The sequence below is a fragment of the Siniperca chuatsi genome, linkage group LG7 (genome assembly GCF_020085105.1).
Source record: "Siniperca chuatsi isolate FFG_IHB_CAS linkage group LG7, ASM2008510v1, whole genome shotgun sequence".
Lineage (NCBI taxonomy): Eukaryota > Metazoa > Chordata > Actinopteri > Centrarchiformes > Sinipercidae > Siniperca > Siniperca chuatsi.
This window is the reverse complement of record NC_058048.1, coordinates 28,035,096-28,055,396: the sequence shown is the minus strand read 5'-3', so window position 1 is coordinate 28,055,396 and position 20,301 is coordinate 28,035,096. Positions and strand designations below refer to the sequence as shown.

General features: G+C 41.0%; 1 protein-coding gene and 4 non-coding genes across 7 annotated transcripts; all 5 read left to right on the top strand.

Moving 5' to 3' along the window:
* Positions 1-1,802: 1,802 nt before the first annotated feature.
* Positions 1,803-11,512, top strand: LOC122879339 (pannexin-1-like). Of its 3 annotated transcripts, none has more exons than XM_044203332.1 (8): positions 1,807-2,050; positions 3,224-3,434; positions 4,048-4,163; positions 6,065-6,252; positions 7,074-7,352; positions 7,942-8,164; positions 8,488-8,755; positions 10,057-11,512. In XM_044203332.1, exons 2-8 carry the CDS (start codon positions 3,254-3,256, stop codon positions 10,140-10,142), a joined length of 1,341 nt encoding a protein of 446 aa, XP_044059267.1. In that variant the 5' UTR covers positions 1,807-2,050; positions 3,224-3,253; the 3' UTR covers positions 10,143-11,512. The 3 variants fall into 3 exon arrangements, with proteins under 3 accessions (XP_044059268.1, XP_044059267.1, XP_044059266.1); XM_044203331.1 differs by having other exon boundaries at positions 1,809-2,054; XM_044203333.1 differs by lacking the exon at positions 7,074-7,352 and having other exon boundaries at positions 1,803-2,054.
* Positions 11,513-13,586: 2,074 nt separating this feature from the next.
* On the top strand, positions 13,587-13,777 carry LOC122879716. Its single transcript, XR_006378770.1, has one exon. It is a non-coding gene; the product is annotated as a U2 spliceosomal RNA (small nuclear RNA).
* Positions 13,778-14,782: 1,005 nt separating this feature from the next.
* LOC122879711 lies at positions 14,783-14,946 on the top strand. The gene has a single exon (XR_006378765.1). It is a non-coding gene; the product is annotated as a U1 spliceosomal RNA (small nuclear RNA).
* A 978-nt stretch (positions 14,947-15,924) lies between these two features.
* Positions 15,925-16,115, top strand: LOC122879715. The gene has a single exon (XR_006378769.1). It is a non-coding gene; the product is annotated as a U2 spliceosomal RNA (small nuclear RNA).
* Positions 16,116-19,848: 3,733 nt separating this feature from the next.
* LOC122879700 lies at positions 19,849-20,012 on the top strand. The gene has a single exon (XR_006378754.1). It is a non-coding gene; the product is annotated as a U1 spliceosomal RNA (small nuclear RNA).
* Positions 20,013-20,301: the final 289 nt, after the last annotated feature.

The following is a 20,301-nucleotide window of genomic DNA, read 5'->3' as shown; positions in this document are numbered from 1 at the left end:
CCAGGGAGGGCAGAGCGAGAAATGCCCAGAATTCAACGCGATAGACCAACATAAAAAAAAAATGTTCAAAATGGTTTTGGTTTTTATTTCTCAAATGTTTCCACACTAAACGAAGTATCGTATAATCACTCCTCCACAAAAAAATAAAACCTAACGTAGGTGTGAACGATGGAGCCAAACTGATATTTTATTTATCACGATGTGTTCTTATATGTACAGCTTAGTTTTTTAAATACTGTACATGAAGTTTGAGTCAGTCTCTTCTACACCCCAGTACCTCTGCATCCTGCGCAGATAAACACGCTGCTCAGGAGGATGCTGCCTTTAAGGACTGTTGGAAATATCTCACAATTAGAGGAAGAAAATCCAATTTTGTCATGTGAATTTTACAGGCTCATGCTGTTGATTTAACAGAAAATCTAATGAAAGACCCTAAGCAGAATTACATAGCATAATGTAGTGCTTAATATTACAAATACATGAACCACAAGCACAAAGTTGTTGATTTTTTATGTTGTGTTTTTGTGATGTAGCCTAATGGTGAATTTGTACAGATTTTTAACATTTGAAATTTTAATTTATGTGTCGGAGTGTTATGTACATTGATGCGAATCAGCCTCGCTATAGTTGAAACTCATGCCTAAACTCAACCAGCCTATCACGGGAGTTGGAAAAGCCCTTTTCCAGGCTTAACTACCTGTGCTGACTTGCCCATAGGTTAACTTCATGCAGCTGCTGCCTGTAACTAACATATTTGCCACGGGGAGACAAAGCATTGACCATAGACTGTAGAAACACAGACATTTGGACACAGATTGGGCTTTTTAAGCTATTTGGGTTTACTGCTCACCACCATCTTTGCCAGTTACTAGAGAAAAACCATCAAACTTTGAAACATTTTGGGAAACAAGTGGGATGAACAAGCAGTGAGCACCACAGCTGGGTGTGAGAGGCTGATATATCTGTCACTAAAACAGCCTTTCATCTATATATACCCCTTTTTAAGCCCTGACATTGTACTCTTTAAATAATAATTTTCAAAGTCACCATCAAGGCACACAGATCTCTCAACTACTACTGAGATAATTTTCTGGAAACATTTTCACACGTGTATTTTTTGAGAAATATGTGTGGGGATACACAAACAGTGCAAACGTTGACCTCCACAGTAAATAGCACTGGACCATTTGCACAAACAGATGTAGAGCTCTTTGTAGGACTGTAATCCCTTTGAACAATGGTTTGCAATATTATAGCCTAATGATACCCTAAAATTAAGCAATGTCAACTTGTTGCGAGCAGTTAGGAGTGTTTCTGTCTCAGATTTTTTAATATAAATAATTTTAAAGCCATATTCAGTATTTAACAGGAAACTGCATTTTTCATCTTTCTTATCCTGTAAATCATCTCTCAACCCCTCAAATTTGCCTTCTGACCCTGTGGAGGAGTCCGAACCCCATGTTGGGAACCACTGCTTTTGAATGCTGGTCCCAGTCAGCACACACCGGTGGCTGTTTAATTCAGCTTTGGTGACCCAACCGTGATTGTTTGAAATCACACAATGTGCTTGCCATTAACGTGGTTTTAGTCTTAAGAGCCCTGTTTTTATTCAGCTGACAAAAAAACTGTGATTTCCCGATTTTGTGATTATCTGCATTTCAACATCATGATTGAGAAATTAGTCTTTAAAAAAAAAGTATTTATCTTCTTAGGGTAATTAACACAACCCTACTTAAAGGCATAAATACTGTGTACTCGGCTTCCCAAAGTACAAACTCACGAGCTCTATTTGAAGGCAGCATCACAGCTGGAAAGTCAGAGCTGCAGATTTGCACTTGAAGGCATCTGTTTTTAAAGAAGGGCGGAAGGAGTTTTCTGTCTTACAGGAAGAAGACAAAGTTGTGTTTGTGGGTTCATCTGTTGAATGTCTGCCGCATCTTTTAGCTCCAGTCCTGGAAAACACCTTTAAGTTACCTTTGCTGCAGCCAAAGCTGTGTTATCGCAGCCATGACACTTTAATAGTCTAATTAAACTTAGCCGGAGCAGGTCGGTAGGTAAGTTCATTTATTCCGTTTTACAATAACTTAACGTTGCATTATAATGTCATTATTCATTTAGTAGCGGTAGTTTCTTCTGATCCTTAAAATTAACCGATCTGTGTGAAGTTACTGAATAGTTTTTAAGTGAAGTCAACGCAAAAGTGATGGTTTATTTATGCTTAAGACTTTCGTTTTCCGATCAGTCACACATCATAGTCCTAACGTATGCTCATAGCTGGCTAAATAACGTACTCAGAGTTAACCTAGCCTCCAAATCAAGTGACATTTTTTTCTGGAAAAAAAATATAATAAATAATAGTATTAACTAAAAATGCTACTACTATCCACTGCAAAAGATCCAGCTCCAGCCAAACAAAGGAGCCTGTTGTTGTTGCTGTGGGAAGACAGTCACGAGTTGTTTTCAGCCTTGGTTTTATAAATACATACATGTACGATGTCTAAGTTTAACCTCTAGAAATTTGAAGCAAACCAGCAAGACTAGAGTTGCATCGAAGATTAAAATGGCGGTTAAATGATGATTCACAGTTGGTGACCGTCAAATCGTGGTTTATACTAATTTAAACCAGTTTATGCCTACTAATTACAAGTGTTTGTTTTCAACAAACATGTTTTGACAATATGCATGTGACTTCAGAATGATATTATACATAAGAGAAAAGATAAATAGGGAAATGTTGTTATTAGTGAGCCAAAGTGGGACAGACACAAGGAAGAGTAAGGAAAAGATTGCCCATTATGGAATTTATATCATACCATCTTAATTTTACTCTATAAAAACAAGATTAAGATGTATTTGTAGACATATGTCACTTGTACTTTAAGGTTATTAAGGTGATCATCAAGTTTGTAATCGTCTTAACAAAGTTATTCATTTAGGATGAACTGTGTTAGAGCTGCATTTGGAAGAAGAGAAAGCAAGTTGGGAAACTAACCAGCCACCAGTCTGTTAAACTTTGTCTGGGATTTTTTTGGCAAGTAGCCACACACAGTTTACCTGACACCTTGCTTTGCATCCTACCAATGAAATTTGCCTGTCAAAAAGACAAAAGGACCTTCAGACAGTGTCAAGGAACATGTCCATATTCTACACAGAGAATTACTCTTAATATCTGAAACATGAAAACAAAGTGTTTCTTGATTATTTATTTTTTTTGTGTCCACAGGTGTTGTTAGCGTAACAGAAGAGCGGTGAGATGGCCATCGCCCATGTGGCTACGGAGTACATGTTCAGCGATTTCCTGCTGAAAGAGCCGAACCAGGCTCGATACCGCAACATCCGAACTGAGCTGGCTGTGGACAAGATGGTGACCTGCGTGGCAGTGGGCCTGCCCCTCCTCCTCATCTCTCTGGCCTTCGCTCAAGAAGTTTCAGTTGGTGAGTGGTGAGCCAGGACTGGAGTCAAGACCACAAAGTCTGATCCAAGACCAGATCCAGTCTAGCTCAGAGAGTTCTAGACTAGGGGGTTATTCCAGCAATGAGGCTAAGAAAAACTGGACTTATTGTGAAAAACCTGACTTAAGTTAAACTGTAGATTCAGGTTTAAGCCAAGGCTAATTGAAGCCTGATCATGTTAGTCGGGATAGCTGCATGTGATTAAACCACAGACCTGAAATGTCACAGATCACACCAGTTCACAACGAAGAGGATGGAGAATTAGAGAGAGATCTGCAATGTTAATGGCTACAGAGCAGCGCACAGTCAACAAATATTATGAAGATATTCTAAAGAAAAAAGCTAAATCTGCCATTACATGAGCTTTGAACCTTTTACATAAAGATTCAGACTGATTATAATCCTGCCATCATGGGTTTGAGAGCAGTGTCAAACCAATGAACAGCCTTGTCAGTCTTTAGAGAAGTCTGCAGATTAAAACGTTAAAATAATAAAAATCAAATGTGCTCCATTACAAATTTTCACTCTCATTCCTATCATTTACTCTTACACTCACGTTTTGTGTGTCTGTTTTCTGTCTCTATGCTTCTTTCAGGTACTCAGATCAGCTGTTTTGCTCCTACTAACTTCTCCTGGAGGCAGGCTGCGTATGTGGATTCATACTGCTGGGCAGCCGTACATACACACACACTACCTCTGTGGCTGCACAAGGTACACACACACACACACACACACACACACACACACACAGGCAAACAGTGTTACAGTTGCTGAACCTATTCAAATGTGTAATTGTTAAACATTAGTTTGATGATTTAAACTCGTCCACACACATACCATACGGGAAAATGGTTTGTAACACACCTTCTACCAGAACAACAAGGCATGTTTAGACAGTTCTACTGCTGGAACAGACAGTATTTTAATGAGACATCGTGCCATGCAGTGATTAATATAGGTATAAATAAAAGTGAGGATCCTTCTAGTGTGCCATGACGTGTGGAAATAATAAAAGTCTGACAGTCATTTTCTTAAAAATCTCCCAAAAGTTAGTGTTTAACAGGATCCACTTGTTTAACCTGATTTTAAATTAAACGTTAAGAGTTTCCTGTAAAGGATTTTTTTACACAGCAGTGAGTTACATCATTAGTGTGTTAAATCATTAAAATGTGAGTTCTCTGTATGTTGTGTGATTTCCTTGTATGGTGTATTTCATTAAAATTAGTTTGTAAAACTTCACTTGTGCACAGGCAGCTTTTGTTTTGTGATTTTTAGTGTGTGGTGAGAATATTTCTAGTAAGATGTTGTAGGAGGGTCGAAGGAAAGAGGGTGTTGTATGCTGTACAGATTGTAAATCCCCATAAAGGAAAATTGAGATTTGTGATATTGGGCTATATGAATAAAAGTTGACTTGACTAGGCTAAGGCTAAGAATAGAGTGCAGTAATGGGTGTGTGTCTCTTTACGTTTTGGAGATTAATAGAGAGTAATCAGACGAGTTATGGTGGTTTGCTGCACCATTTTAAGCTTTAAGTTCAAGTTGGGTCATTGATAAAAATGGACACACCCACACCTGAAACTGTTAAGTGAGTTTATGTCTTTATCATCAGCCCCAGTGCTTTTATTGTGTTATTGAAGAGTTTGCATTACATTACATTTATTTAGCTGACGTTTTTATCCAAAGCGACTTACAATAAGTGCATTTCAACCGTGTGGCTACAACCCAAAAATTGCAATAATCATGCAAGTACATCAGCTTCATCAAATATGCTGAACTGCTTCAAGTGCTACATTTAGAAACAATGAGATAAAGGGTTTTGTTTTTTGTTTTTTTTTTAGATAAGTTTTTATGGGCCAGTGCAGTCTGATCAGATGAGTTTTCAGTCTGCGACAGAAGAAGTGTAGAGTTTCTGCTGTGCTGATGTCAATGCTCGTTCCACTGTTGTGGAGCCAGGACAGCAAACAGTCATGATTTTGCCGAGCGGTGGCTGGCCCCCCTCGTAGTGAGAGAGTAGCAAGCCGCTTAGCAGTAGCAGAGCGTAGTGGATGGGCTGGGTTTGGTTTGACCATGTTCTGGATGTAGGATGGGTCTGAGCCATTCGCAGCACGGTAGGCAAGTCATTAGCTCCCATTTCAGTGCAAAATCCACTGGAGTGGTGACGCTGAAACCCAACTCAAGCTTCTCTAAAAGCCAGGGAGAACACTTGATGTAGTATTCAAGTTACAGTCTGGCTTTCACGTTTTTATGAATGAGGGGGTAGCAGATTTGATGTTTGTTTGTTTGTTTTGCTATATGCAATGAAACAAGCATATTACTGGTTTGAAAATGCAACACACAAGGACTGAATTGCTACATCTAAATACGGTTACACTGCTGCTGCCATGCAGAAGCACTACTGCACTCTAACTGTTATCAGAACTTGCAATAATATGACCGTTGAGCCAAACAACGCACACTGATAAAATTAATCTTCATACCCTTATGCAGTGACTCCTGTGCTTTGGTGGAGACTTGGACTGTATCAGCCATTATTTGAGTAGGAATGTTATTGCTAGTAATATGATTTGTTAATTAACATTTTTGTTGACCCCAATCCTGTCTCTTCTCTCCAGTTCTTTCCCTACATTCTGTTGCTGGTGGCGGTGCTGATGTACACCCCTGCGTTGTTCTGGAGATTTTCTGTGGCGCCCCTCCTGCAGTCGGACCTCAGCTTCATTATGGAGGAGTTGGACCGGTGTTACAACCGTGCTGTCACTCTGGCCAAACGCATCGCCACCTCAGGACTGCTCACCCCAGACAGGTACAGTAGGATACCTGAAATCAACTCAGACTTGCAGAGAAAATGTTTGGGATTAGGCTAAGGTTGGGTTCAGATTTAGCATCGCAGAAGAAAACTGGTTGCTGGTTGCAGCATGTGAAATACCCTATGACAATTAGGGGGGGTATTACCGTATTACCAGCAATTATCTCTAAATCAATTCTGGACCCAACCCATCTTGTTGACACAGGCGCACAGTCATACAGCGTGAATAGCTTTATTGATTATTTAAATCTTGTGACATGTCACCGGGACAGTAATTGACCTTCTACATACTGGTGAACAACATTTAATTGTTGATTTTTAATTCTATTGTATGTCATACAATAGTTTGGATGGCACTAATCAGTTTTCATTAAATAACACAGATCAGCCCAGTGATAGGAGGGTACTACTACAACTTTTGATTATTTATGTCACATGCAAAATTTGATTTAACTTTGTTAAAAAAAAAAAGTAAAATGTAATGTAAAAAATGTAAATTATTCATCTTGCTGCTACACTTTAACTTTCTAAATTACACTCCAAGAAGGAAGTACAGTCAGAGTTCAAGACAAGGTGATACATTTGTTATTGATTTGCAGAGATGGGGACTTCTGAGGAGGATGAAATATTTACTTTTAAAGATACTACATTTAGCACTATGTAACAGACAGAAGAGGATTTTCCTACTTTATTCCTACTAAATACCAGGTGATCTCTTTGATCTTGTCATAGTTATTAAGCCAGTCAATGAAATCACGCAAACATTCTTCACTGTTGTTTCTCTCCCTGCTCCTGTATTCTCCTAACTCTTCTGCCAGCGACCCTACCGAGGGCTGTTTCAATTACCCGCTGGTGGAGAAGTTTCTGATGACCAAGCGTTGCTCGCGGGTGCTGCTGTTTTACTACCTGCTTTGTCGTGGCCTAACTTTTGTCACGCTGCTGTGTGCCTGCATCTATCTGGCCTACTACCTCCGCCTGGCCTCCGTCACAGATGAGTTTGGCTGCATGCTGCGTGTCGGCCTGCTTGCCTCCGACCCGGGCATCCCCGACAAGGTGCAGTGTAAACTCATTGCTGTGGGAGTCTTCTCTTTGCTGAGGTATTTGTCTGTATAGTACGCCGTTTGGTTGTGATAGAAACATACTGAGGTGCATTTAATGTGTGGCTCACCTGAAATACATCAGATATAAGTTGGGAGGGTCAGGCCAAAAGTCCCAGGTTGATTCCTGCAACAACAACTACAGAAGGTGTACACAATAACATGAACCCGTGTATAATATAATGTACTCCAAAACATAGCTCTACAATGGAATCTGCCTCTGTGAGGCTCAAGTTTATGTTCGGACTATGTCAGAATGTGTGGATTTGAGGTCCTTTTTTTATTTTTATAATAATAGTACTGAATGGCATTAATATCATAAGGTGCCTCTATCATTTTGTCCACCTATATAATGGTTCCTGTTTCCAGTTAATTCTGTTTTTTTTGTAATGTGACTTAGCACCATTATCCAGAGAAACTTCATAGTTGTTATTCACTTAAAATTTTGTGATTTTGTTTCAATCATTATATTGTATATAGATTTTTTGACATTCTGTTTGGTCCTGTTGTTCTATAACACGGCCAAATTGTAATATTAAATGCCCCCTCTCTACATGTCAAAATGCAGTTTGTTTTCCTCTGTTTCCAGCCTTGTCAACTTGGTCCTGTTCATTGCACTGATCCCCGTGGTGATCTACGCCACTCTCCGTCCCCTCTTCTGCCATGGATACGCCCGCTTCCTGGAGACCTACCAATCGCTGCCCACCGTGAGCGTCCTGCCCACCCCCGGTGGCCATTGGGACGATCTCTCTCTGTATCTGCTCTACCTGGAGGAGAACATCAGCGAACTGAAGTCCTACAAATACATCAAGGTGTGTTGGCGTATTGTGTGTTTGTGTGCCAGTGTCCATGGCTGTGTCAGAAATCACTCCCTATTTACTATGTAGTGTACTATATTTACTGTCCACCATTTTATTTGAGTTTCCAAACTCTGAGTGTAAAATGTATCAAACGTTTACTGCTGAACAACCTACTGTATCTCTCAATGTTATCAGACAAACCAAAAAAGTGGTGAAAGCACAATAATAGTGTAAATAGTAGTGTAGTGTAGTATACAATTACTTATTTCAGCAACTAAGGAATATATGGTTGTTTTTTCCTTTGTCCAATTTTGTTGTATGTTTTCTGACTTTAGGTCTTGGAGTTGTTGAGGAGACGAGGTGAATGCTCCGGAGAAAACTTTGACGCCATGGGTCTGCTGCAGACTCTCTGTCTGGTGAAGATGGACAGCGTGGATGGGAATAAACCTACCGGTGCTGCAGGGAAACAGGATCAAGTAAAAACTAATGCAGCTGACTCTGCCAGCAGCCCCTCAGTAGCCAACACTGGAGCAGCTAACAACAGCTGCAACCGTCTGAACTCAGCTGCAACTAACGACAGCAAGATGGAAACCGAGATGAAAGGTGAGTACAGAGAGGCAGGAAAAGACCAAATTCTATTCTTGTATTCTATGAATGATTTAAAATTACATTTTAAATGTAGAAATTCATTACTATTGTTTAGCATAGTTCTGTCTTGATGATATTATATTGTGTTATCCTTAAACACATTTTATAAAGTAATAAAAGTTTCTCAGAATGAGACCGGACACAAATTTAAACAAAACACGAGTTTGGTTTACTTTATATTATCATGCAATTCAAACTTTTATCTAACATGATTTTGTGCATAGTAGCTGACATGGATTTAATCAGTATGAAACAAATTTAGTATAATTAATTTTTATATTAATTATTATTAATTCAGTCCAGCCATAATGCTACCTTTTATCAGTCTCAGTGCAGACTGATGGTCTGCATTCTGTTTGAAGTTATAACCATCTTTAGTTTATTACCATTTAAACTGCCACCTTCAAAAACTACGAGTATGAGTTGGACTATGGATAGACAAGCGCTAATCATGTGTCTCAGTGTAATTTTACCTTGGGGTTTCAAGGAAAAGTCGAGGGAAAGATGAGAAATTACAGGAAACAGAGAGTTAGAGGTGGAGGAAAAGGTAGGTCAAAAAAGTGCGATTGTAACAATTACCTCTACAAAACCGGTTTCCTGTGCATGCATGCTGTTTCCCAGAATACAAACAGGAATGTTTAACAGCACATCATATAATAATAATCAGTTTTACTTTCAGTGTTTTTACTTTGAGGATTGATGCATTATCTAATATCCTAAAAAATATATTTGTTATTGTCTTGTTTTTGGAAGAGTCACGATATTAGGTAGCACTTCTTTTTAGTCGTCTGTTAAAGCAATAGTTTGACTTTCTTATTTGCTTTCTGACATAGTTAGATAAAAAGATCAATATCACTCTCATGTTGTGTCGAAAAGACCATTCACTGTTTATGTGGGGTTGGGCAAAAAAATGTGAATTATAATTTTTACACTTTGTTTTTTGTGCAGATTAAACCAACGGGATACAACGTGTTAATTAGTGAGCTTTAGATGTGCTGGTAGGCAGATTTAGTCACCATTGGACTGAGCCAGGCTAGCTGTCGACCGCTGTTTCCAGTCTTAATGCTAAGCTAAGCTAACCGACTATTGGCTCCAGCTATGTATTTCCCTAAGGATAGAGGCTAATGCTGTACAGCCCTATGGGACAAACTTGAGATTTCGGGACACATAAATAAACTTGAATTGACTTAATAAACCTGTACACAAAACTCCAAATAATTATTCAATAACACGCAAAATGATTTATTTATTTTCAGAGCTCACTCCCTTGCTGCCAGGAAACAGCGACGTAACGGGCAACCAAACTAGTGAGGGAGGGACTCTCCGGCTGCGAGCGATGTGAATGGCTTTTGGCACGGTGATGGAGACCTGGACAAAGGGGTTTCTTGGGGGAAATAACTTCACCACTATCCCATGGTGCATCCACAACTCATGACCTTCTTGTCCTGATGGAGGGATGGGAGAGTGTAGCACCATCATGGGTATCAGTTCCATCTCATCTTCTAGGCCTTCATCAGCATGGGATTCACAAACTCAAATGTTTTTAGTCCCTATCTTTGAATGATGTCCTTGTTTATTTGAAGTGGTTTGAGAAGCAGATTTTTGTTTTGTTTGGCGCAGTGCAGAATTAAAAGGGGAGGAAGGGAGCACTGGATGACATAAGTCTAGACACTAGAACGGTTCAGTAGAGTAAAACTGGTACAGATTTCAGGAATCATGGAATTTGTCGAACTCTTAAGGACTAATCCAAATCCAAGTACTAAAATGCAGATAAAGATGCAACTGTTCTGCCCTATGAATTATAGGATATGATGTCAGACTGACGGTACCTAAAGCAGGTCTGCTTCACATTGTTTTTAAATATATCAAGAGTGTTGGGATGTGATACATATTTACATGTTTACACAGCTATCAGGGATGAGTAGTTTTTTTTAAAGGATTTGCTTGTTTTGACTCACAACCCATGTATTTAATTATATTAGAGAGAGTTTGTTTGCCTGATACACTGTATTTCCTGACTATTTAAATGCAGTAGATGTTGAGCACAAGAGGTTGCTTACTGCGTAAACCAGCAGGATATTTAGGGTAGGTGTTTGTCGGAGGGGATTTTCATTTGTTCAACCCCTCATTTAGAAAGCGTCCTAAAACAATTTCCTAAATTGTCCTAAAAGTATGAAATTGTCAAAATTGCAGTCATGTGGTTTTCATCAGAAGGAGAGATTATGTATTTATTTGCACTGTCATTGTGGGAAAATGTACTTTTTTATGAGATTGTCAATCACATTTCAATACATTGTCAAGATTGTAAAGGGGAATGCCACTGAATGAGGAATTCATTCTTGATCATTCTGTTATATGGTTTAGAAAGTAATATGACAAGGCAGCTAAAACATGACAGATGTTTTAGCTACATGACAGATGTAACAGCACAGTTTTAGGTGTTGAGCTCTCCGGTCTATTTTAGAGGAGCATTCTCAGTTTTTTATGTCATTGATTGGATTATACAAAAATAACATGAATTCCTAAATTGTTTGGCATCTGCCCTTAAGAGCTGGATGTGTCTCATTTATGTGGACTGGATATTTTTCTCATGCAGATCTGTTGATTGTTGTTGTTTTACACTACACAATACAGTGATTCAAATGCAGGAAGCTTTCATTTAATGTGATATTTATCGTGTTCATTGATTAAAGGTTCAGTATGTAATATTTAGAGAGATCTTTTGTCAGGAGTGGAATATAATATTTATAAGTATGTTTTCATTAGTGTATAATCGCCTGAAAATGAGAATCATTTTGTTTCCATTACCTTAGAATAAGCCCTTTATATGTACATGGGAGTGGGTCCACTTCCACGGATGTCGCCATGTTGCACCGCCATGTTTTCTACAGTAGGCCAGAACGGACAACATTACAATGAAGTGGCAGCTTGACGGTGGTGGAGCGATAGCGCCGGCTGCATTACGAAGAAGAAAGTAGAGGAAAACGTGTTCGCTAGTGGCTGCTAAGCATTTTGTTTTTGAGAGAAGTTTGAGAACCCACATGTTTCCTAATGGAGGATCATCCTTATTACTTAACGCGAGCAGAAGAAGAATCCTCGTCGTCAAAGAAGCGAAAACATGAAGAACCAAAACAAAATCGGGACAGGAGACAGCATAAAACAAGGATAAGCATTGGTGTGGCCTTTCCCAAATGGAAATCGCTGATGAGGGACAAATGTTTTCAGAGTAACGCAGAACTTGCTTGTTTTCTGCTGGCAGGTAATGCAGTCTACCATATCATTTATTGTTTGATAGTTTTAGCTAATGTTAAAACATGACCCTGGGCAATATCAACCAATAAGTTATCTACTTGCCATCAGGACTGTAATTTTGCATGTATGCGCCAAAACTAGAATTTATCTTTGTTATTTGGGCCCAAAAGATCCGGTGACGTCATCAAGATCAGCCCACAGCTGCTGAAAACACCTGGGTCCCCCAGGAGGAGCTGGACAATGTGGCGTGGAAAACGGACATCTGAGCTGCTATACCAAGCCTTCTACCACCATGACATGATAACTGACAGAACATGGATGTAGACAGAAAGGAAGAAGACAAACCAAGAATTTTATCTATCACATTTATTTCGATGATTTCTTATTGCTGAACGTAAGAGCCCTCAGCTCATGTCAGCCATATTGACTTAATAAAATGAAAACTTACCTCGACTGCATTATTTCTGTAGTGGGGGACTGAGTTCCCGCTCTCCCCTGATAAATTATTAAAAGACAATTATATTATAAACATTACTGTATAAACAGTACTAATTATTTTGTGAATTACAGAGAAATTGCAGTTATTCGTTCTTCAGACATATCAGAACAACAGTTTGGAGGACATTAGAGTCCAGATCTTATGTGAAACAAGCAACACGTGTGAGCAGCATTTTGATATGTAAACCAACTCATACTGCTGGACAGTTTAACATATAATGTACCATTTTATAAGGTTTGTATATCAAATTTTAATCTGCAAGGGAACTATTCTTGTAGATGTAGTGCAATATTAGCATGAAATTAAAAATACTCAAGTATTACTTGAAATACTCAAGTAAAGTACCTCAAAAGTGTACTTACAGTACTTATCACGTGTACTTACAATCCACCACTGCATTTATTAGAGAGGCAGGTTTGTAACCTTTTCCAAAGCATCCTGAACTGTACAGCAGGCAGTCAGAAAATAAGACACTGATCTGATATTGACATGACTTTGTAATCTCCAGTTTGCACTTTAAAGCATTTTTTTAAGCTTTTGAAGGAGCATTTGCTGCTGCAGCATTTGTGTTTTTGTATGTAAACTGGTGCTAACTGCAGTTAGGTCTTATGTCCACTAGAGACTGTCGGAGCTCCTTTTGTTTTTGAAAACAGACGCTTTGTCATAAAAAGCGCATCATTGTTTCTCCCGCAGAGGACTCACGATCAGTCAAGTGTTAGCATTAACATCAATGCAAAATACACACACAGCTGTGTGTATTGTAACGTTGTTGCAAGTGTGCGTCTCCTGCTCTCAATTCCTATTGGATTATAAGGCACCACGTGACCAGGAAGCGCCGAGGAGCCACATTTGTTGATGCGTGCATTTCTTTAAAATAACATCCATGTAGCGACTGCGACAGTTTCCTCGACTGTCGTCCGTCGTGCTTTACTCTTATTTCCCCGCCTGTAGTTAAAGCGTGACGCCGGCCTTCAGACCCGTCAGTGAGGGACCCGGTGCGGGGAACCAGGTCGTTGCCTCCGACCTGTTTGCAGTATCGCTTCTCGGCCTTTTGGCTAAGATCAAGTGTAGTATCTGTTCTTATCAGTTTAATATCTGATACGTCCCCTACCCGGGGACCATATATTAAATTGATTTTTGGAGCAGGGAGATGGAATAGGGGCTAGCTCCGTCCACTCCACGCATCGACCTGGTATTGCAGAACCTCCAGGACCGGTGCACCCCTCCTCTCTATGTTCAATGTTAATTGAAGGTGCAAACAGTACTGACTTTCTTACACTTAAACGATTAACTACATAGTTATTTTGTAAATTAATGTTGTATTAATTATCCTTGAATCGACAGCAAGAGGCTGCAAAGTGGTTTTATGTTACATGCATGCAACTGTTTAATAAAGTAGTTGCTGAGTGAGAAAAGCAGATTGCAAAGAGAAACGTGCTGTGTTCACTGCCCTTTCCACATTTAATGAAAAATATGAAAACATGCATTTATTCTGAAGTCCTCACTCTGATTGATTGGATTGAATCTTTTAGGCATCTTTTGCTCTCTAGTTCTGCTCTAATGTGGTTTCACAGCCCGAGAAACAGTATGCGTGCACTTTATTTCAGTTATATGATTATTTGTCCTTGCAGTTAGCCGTATACAGAGACACATACAGTATATATAGATTACTGTTGTTGAACTGCAGTGTGTTTTACTGTACAGCATGTTAAAAATCCTGCTTTGCAAAACGGCCAGCGTTGTTCACTCTCCAGAGCAGCAGGTGGCAGTAGCAGGAATGTGGGTCGCCCACCAGCAGTAAACAAAGAAACAGGAAGTGGTTGTAATGTGAGGGGGGGAGTGTGATTTGTGTGTTTCTTTTTTTTTTATTCTTCTGAATTTCAAAAGTGGATCAAACAACTTGTGATTGCAGTATGATTTTAGCTTTGACTCGCTTGAACTTGCCGCTGGGCTGTTACTCATGTGTTGGAGGTAAAATAGATAAAACTGTTGATTTTAAGTTAGCTTGTAACATGGGAAGACAGCATTGCATGATGGGAAATATAGCCATTATTTATCAAGTAAAATAGTGTAAAATAATGTTTTTCAGCCTCAGTACAGAACCGTTTCTTGTGTGTTAAATTCCTGTAGATTCGCCCCCCCAATAGCCTCTGGGTTTATTAATTTGTCAGCACCGTCGGTGAGCTCGGTCTGTCCGTGAAAGAGTGGCTCGCCTCTGATGTGTACAACTCATACTTACCTGGCAGGGGAGATACCATGATCAAGAAGGTGGTTCACCCAGGGCGAGGCTTAACCATTGCACTCCGGCTGAGCTGACCTCTGCGAATTCCCCAAATGTGGGAATCTCGACTGCATAATTTCTGGTAGTGGGGGACTGCGTTCGCGCTCTCCCCTGATAACATGTTCAACATTAAATTAATTGTCAACTGTCTCGAATCTGCACAGCTTAATAACAGTGTACACGGTGCGTTCAAAGTATCAAGGTGCATAATCTCACTCTCTTCCTACGATGATAGGAAAAGACATGCAGTTCAGCAAAAACATGTAAAAATCAACTTTTAGCTATAATGTGCATACGTGTGTGTGTAGTTATATAAAAAGCAACAATGAGCAACAACATACAATGACTATGTACAAGTCAAACTGTTTCTGTAAATTGTAAACAAGAGTGCTGCAATCAATATTGAATCAGTAGAGTAGAGGAAAGCTTGCAGACTTGGCTTGCAGACGGCAGTCAATAATAAGTACAACAATTAATAAAAAATAACAATCCATACACTATATATATGTACGTTTTAAATCACAGGGATATATTTTATAAGTCGTTGTAGCTGCATGAACTGTAACTTTGCAGCAGGTCTGCAGTTTAACTTGCATGAGGAGCACGTGGAGGATATGCAGTCGACCGCAGAGTGCAGTTCGCTCTGTTCGCCGCCAGAGTGCGCTGGAGCTCCGTTTGTTGTTCGTCGGAGAGTTAACAGATCAAACATATTTTCTTCCTTCACAGAGGACTTTTTACATGATTTTAAAGTTTCTTTGCGCATTTATAATCCACATGACATTAATTTTGTTTAAAATGTAAGTCCCGGCTCTCTTTCTGACAGTAAATAACACAGTTCTCACGTTTTAAATTCCTATTGGACCAGCTCGTGTCACGTGACCAGGAAGCGTTGCGTATCTGAACATGCGACGACCTTACTTTTGTTAAAATGACACATTTTGCTTCCACTTCTGCTCTTTGACTCGTCTGCCGTGTGTAGTGCACTTTGTTTCTGTCTCACGGAGCGGAGTTGTTACTGAAACGCAAACTCAGACCCGTCAGTGAGGGACCCGGTGCGGGGAACCAGGTCGTTGCCTCCGACCTGTTTGCAGTATCGCTTCTCGGCCTTTTGGCTAAGATCAAGTGTAGTATCTGTTCTTATCAGTTTAATATCTGATACGTCCCCTACCCGGGGACCATATATTAAATTGATTTTTGGAGCAGGGAGATGGAATAGGGGCTAGCTCCGTCCACTCCACGCATCGACCTGGTATTGCAGTACGTCCAGGACCGGTGCACCCCTCCTCTCTATGTTCAATGTTAATTAACAAACCGCTGCTGTCTTCTATTCATTAAAATTAACTACACACTTATTTTGTAAATTAATGTTGCATTAATTATCCTTGAATTAACAGCATGAGGCTGCAAAGTGGTTTTATGTTACATGCATGCTACTGTTTAATGAAGTAATTGCTGAATGAGACAAGGAGATTGCAAAGAGAAACGTGCTGTGTTCACTGCCCTTTCCACATTTGAGAAACATATGAAAACATGCATTTATTCTGAAGTCCTCACTCTGATTGATTGGATTGAATCTTTTGCTCTCTAGTTCTGCTCTAGTGTGGTTTCACAGCCCGAGAAACACTGGGCATGCGTGCACTTTATTCCAGTTATATGATTATTTGTCCTTGCAGTTAGCCGTATACAGAGACACATACAGTATATATAGATTACACCCGAGTGCACTCATATTAATCTCGGGTGACTTCAACCATGTCATGACTAATTTCACCCAGTATGTGAGTTGTCCTACTAGAGAGGAGAGGACACTGGACCTGCTGTATGCTAACGTTAAGGACGCATACAGCTCTTGAGGTGACAAACTGGGATGCACTCTGTGAGCCTCATGGAGAGGACATTGACGGGCTCACTGAGTGCATCACTGGCTACATTAACTTCTGTGTGGACTGCTATGTCCCAACTAAGATGGTCCATTGTTACCCGAATAACAAACCGTGGGTAAGAAAGGACATCAAAGACATCCTGAATGCCAAGAGGAGGGCCTTTACGAATGGTAATAGGGAGGAGGTGAGGGCAATCCAGGCCGACCTGAAGGCGAAGATCAGGGAGGCCAAGGAGAAGTACAGGAGGAAGCTGGAGCGGAAACTCCAGCAGAACAACATGAGGGAGGTCTGGAGCGGCATGAAGACCATCACTGGCTTCAGACCGACTGGCAGCAGAGGAGCTGAAGGCAGCGTGGACAGGGCCAACAAACTTAATCTGTTCTTTAACAGATTCGACACACCGGCTCCTGCTCATCCCCCCTCTAACTCAGCTGCTGTCGACCCTCAGACTCCTCTGAGTCCTCTGCTCCCCCCTCGTCCATCTTCCTGGGAGAGTCCTACTCCCCCCTCAACTGGCTCTCAGGCTAACAGCCCCCTTCACACTAATGACTCCACCCCTCCCCCACCTGTAACCTCTGCTGTGTGCCTGACTGCTGACCAGGTGTGAGGACAGCTGATGAGGCTCCACTCAAACAAGGCTGCAGGCCCCGATGGCATTAGCCCCGGGGTGCTAAAAGCCTGTGCCCCCCAGCTATGTGGAGTCCTTCAACATGTCTTCAACCTGAGCCTGAGTCTTCAAAGGGTCCCTGTTCTGTGGAAGACATCTTGCCTCGTTCCTGTGCCGAAGACGCCACGCCCCAGTGGCTCCAAGGACTACATACCGGTGGCACTGACCTCCCACATAATGAAGACCCTGGAGAGACTGGTGCTGGAACAGCTGCGGCCCATGGTCAGACCCCTCCTGGGCCCCTTCAGTTTGCCTACCAGCCCCGGCTGGGAGTTGAGGATGCCATCATCTTCCTGCTGAACCGCATCCACACCCACCTGGACAAGCCGGCAAACACGGTGAGGATCATGTTTTTTGACTTTTCCAGTGCTTTCAACACCATCCGGCCTGCCCTGCTGGGTGAGAAGCTGGCAGCGATGCAGGTGGATGCCGCCCTCATGTCCTGGATTGTGGACTACCTGACTGGCAGACCACAGCACCGCCTGCAGCACTGTGTGTCCTACGAAGGGCCAAGGCACCAGTGACCCCGGTTTCCATCCAGGGGGTCAGTGTGGACATTGTAGAGGACTACAAGTACCTGGGACACTCAAGCTCTTTACAGAAAGGGCCAGAGCTGCCTCTATTTTCTGAGGAGGCTGAGGTCCTTCAACATCTGCCAGACAATGCTGAGGATGTTTTATGAGTCTGTGGCGGCCAGTGCTATCCTGTATGCTTTTGCATGCTGGGGCAGCAGGTTGAGGGTAGCGGACGCTAACAGACTCAACAAACTGATCTTCTTCTTCTTCTGTTGAGTTTTAAGGCGGTTGGCATCCATAATTGTGCATTACCGCCACCTAGTGGATTTGAACAGCTTCACAGTGTAAACTATTTACAGTGTCCACCCAAAGTGATCCCATGCCATAGTCCATTCTATAGCCCAGACCCAAATGTCTTAGTTGGTGCAACTCCTTCCCTCAATGTAACATCTAGATCCTCTCCAGATGTGTCCACAACATTCAAGAATCTTCTTGCAGCGTCCAGCACCATATTAATCCTTTCCGACTTCCCCTTTATTTCAGCAGCACAATTTATAACCATGGCAATAAATGCCAGAAATCGTTTCTTGTCCATATTGATGCTCTGATCATGTTCATTTCCATTCTTCTCCTTTTCCTTTTGCACTGCCACCATTTCACCATTTCTCTCCATACTCTTAGCCGCTTCAGCGTATGACAATCCCTTTTCTGCTCTGATCGTATTCATTTTTACTTCCTTAATTCTTTTTGGGCACTGTGCTGATCCCGTATAGTGATTTCCCTAACAATGCAGGCACTTTGCTTGCTCTTTCTCCACTTTGCACTTCTCCACATTTCAGTCATCCTTCCCACATCTCCTGCCTCCTCTACATCCTGCAGCAACATGTCCATATTCCTGACAGCAGAAACACCTGAGAGGCACTCTATCATATGGCCTCACCCTGTAACACAGGGCTTACTACTCCCTTTTTGAAGTCAATAATCAATGCCAGTATTATGTCAATAATTGTGCAATATTCTGTGTTAACACGTGTGCAATATACTCTTTTCAGTTTAAAATTCCCTATTTATTGATATTGATATTTATTCATACCTCTATTACTGTTGTGCAATATCCTCCGTCTCATTATAAATAAGCTACACTTAACTTGACAGGTCACGCACTATTACTTATACCGTATCATTATCGTTAACCCACTTTGTACTTCACACTTATTTTATTTTATACTTATACCCACTTGGTACTTAATATATTTTCTGACCTGTATTATAGTGTATTATATTTTTTGCTTAGTACTTCTATTCCTGTGTGCACTGATGTGATAGTGAGCTGCTGTAACAAAAGAGTTTCCCCTCTGGGATCAATATAAAAGTATTTCTGATTCTGATTACTGTTGTTGAACTGCAGTGTGTTTTACTGTACAGCAAGTTAAAAATCCTGCTTTGTAAAACGGCCAGCGTTGTTCACACTCCGGAGCAGCAGGTGGCAGTAGCAGGAATGTGGGTCGCCCACCAGCAGTAAACAAAGAAACAGGAAGTGGTTGTAATGTGAGGAGGGGGAGTGTGGTTTGTGTGTTTAGTTTTTTTTATTCTTCTGAATTTCAAAAGTGGATCAAACAACTTGTGATTGCAGTATGATTTAGCTTTGTCTCGCTTGAACTTGCCGCTGGGCTGTTACTCATGTGTAGGAGGTAAAATAGATAAAACTGTTGATTTTAAGTTAGCTTGTAACATGGGAAGACAGCATTGCATGATGGGAAATATAGCCATTATTTATCAAGTAAAATAGTGTAAAATAATGTTTTTCAGCCTCAGTACAGAACCGTTTCTTGTGTGTTAAATTCCTGTAGATTCGCCCCCCCAATAGCCTCTGGGTTTATTAATTTGTCAGCACCGTCGGTGAGCTCGGTCTGTCCGTGAAAGAGTGGCTCGCCTCTGATGTGTACAACTCATACTTACCTGGCAGGGGAGATACCATGATCAAGAAGGTGGTTCACCCAGGGCGAGGCTTAACCATTGCACTCCGGCTGAGCTGACCTCTGCGAATTCCCCAAATGTGGGAATCTCGACTGCATAATTTCTGGTAGTGGGGGACTGCGTTCGCGCTCTCCCCTGATGACGTGTTGAAAAGAAAGTAATTATCAACTCTAATGAATCCGCACAACTGACTGAAGTGTACACGGTGCGTTCAATGTATAAACACGCACATTCTTTGTCTTTCTCAAGGAATATAGAATCGGACATACAGTTAACAAATTATGCATAAATGCCACTTCTCTTTCCTAATCTCGTCCTCAACACAACTGACTTCTATAAAATCCTTAATTTATTTACTCTTAGTAATATCAAATATAGGTTGTTAGTGCGCATGCGCCAGCCCGCATGCTGCCTGTTGCTGTAGCTC

What these genes read in the sequence shown, in the direction of transcription:
- LOC122879339 (XM_044203332.1), top strand. Translation starts at nt 3,254, where the DNA reads ATGGCCATCGCCCATGTGGCTACGGAGTACATGTTCAGCGATTTCCTG. An exon ending in GGACTGCTCACCCCAGACAG is followed by an intron (nt 6,253 to 7,073) that starts GTACAGTAGGAT and finishes CTCTTCTGCCAG; the next exon opens with CGACCCTACCGAGGGCTGTT. An exon ending in AGTCCTACAAATACATCAAG is followed by an intron (nt 8,165 to 8,487) that starts GTGTGTTGGCGT and finishes TTCTGACTTTAG; the next exon opens with GTCTTGGAGTTGTTGAGGAG.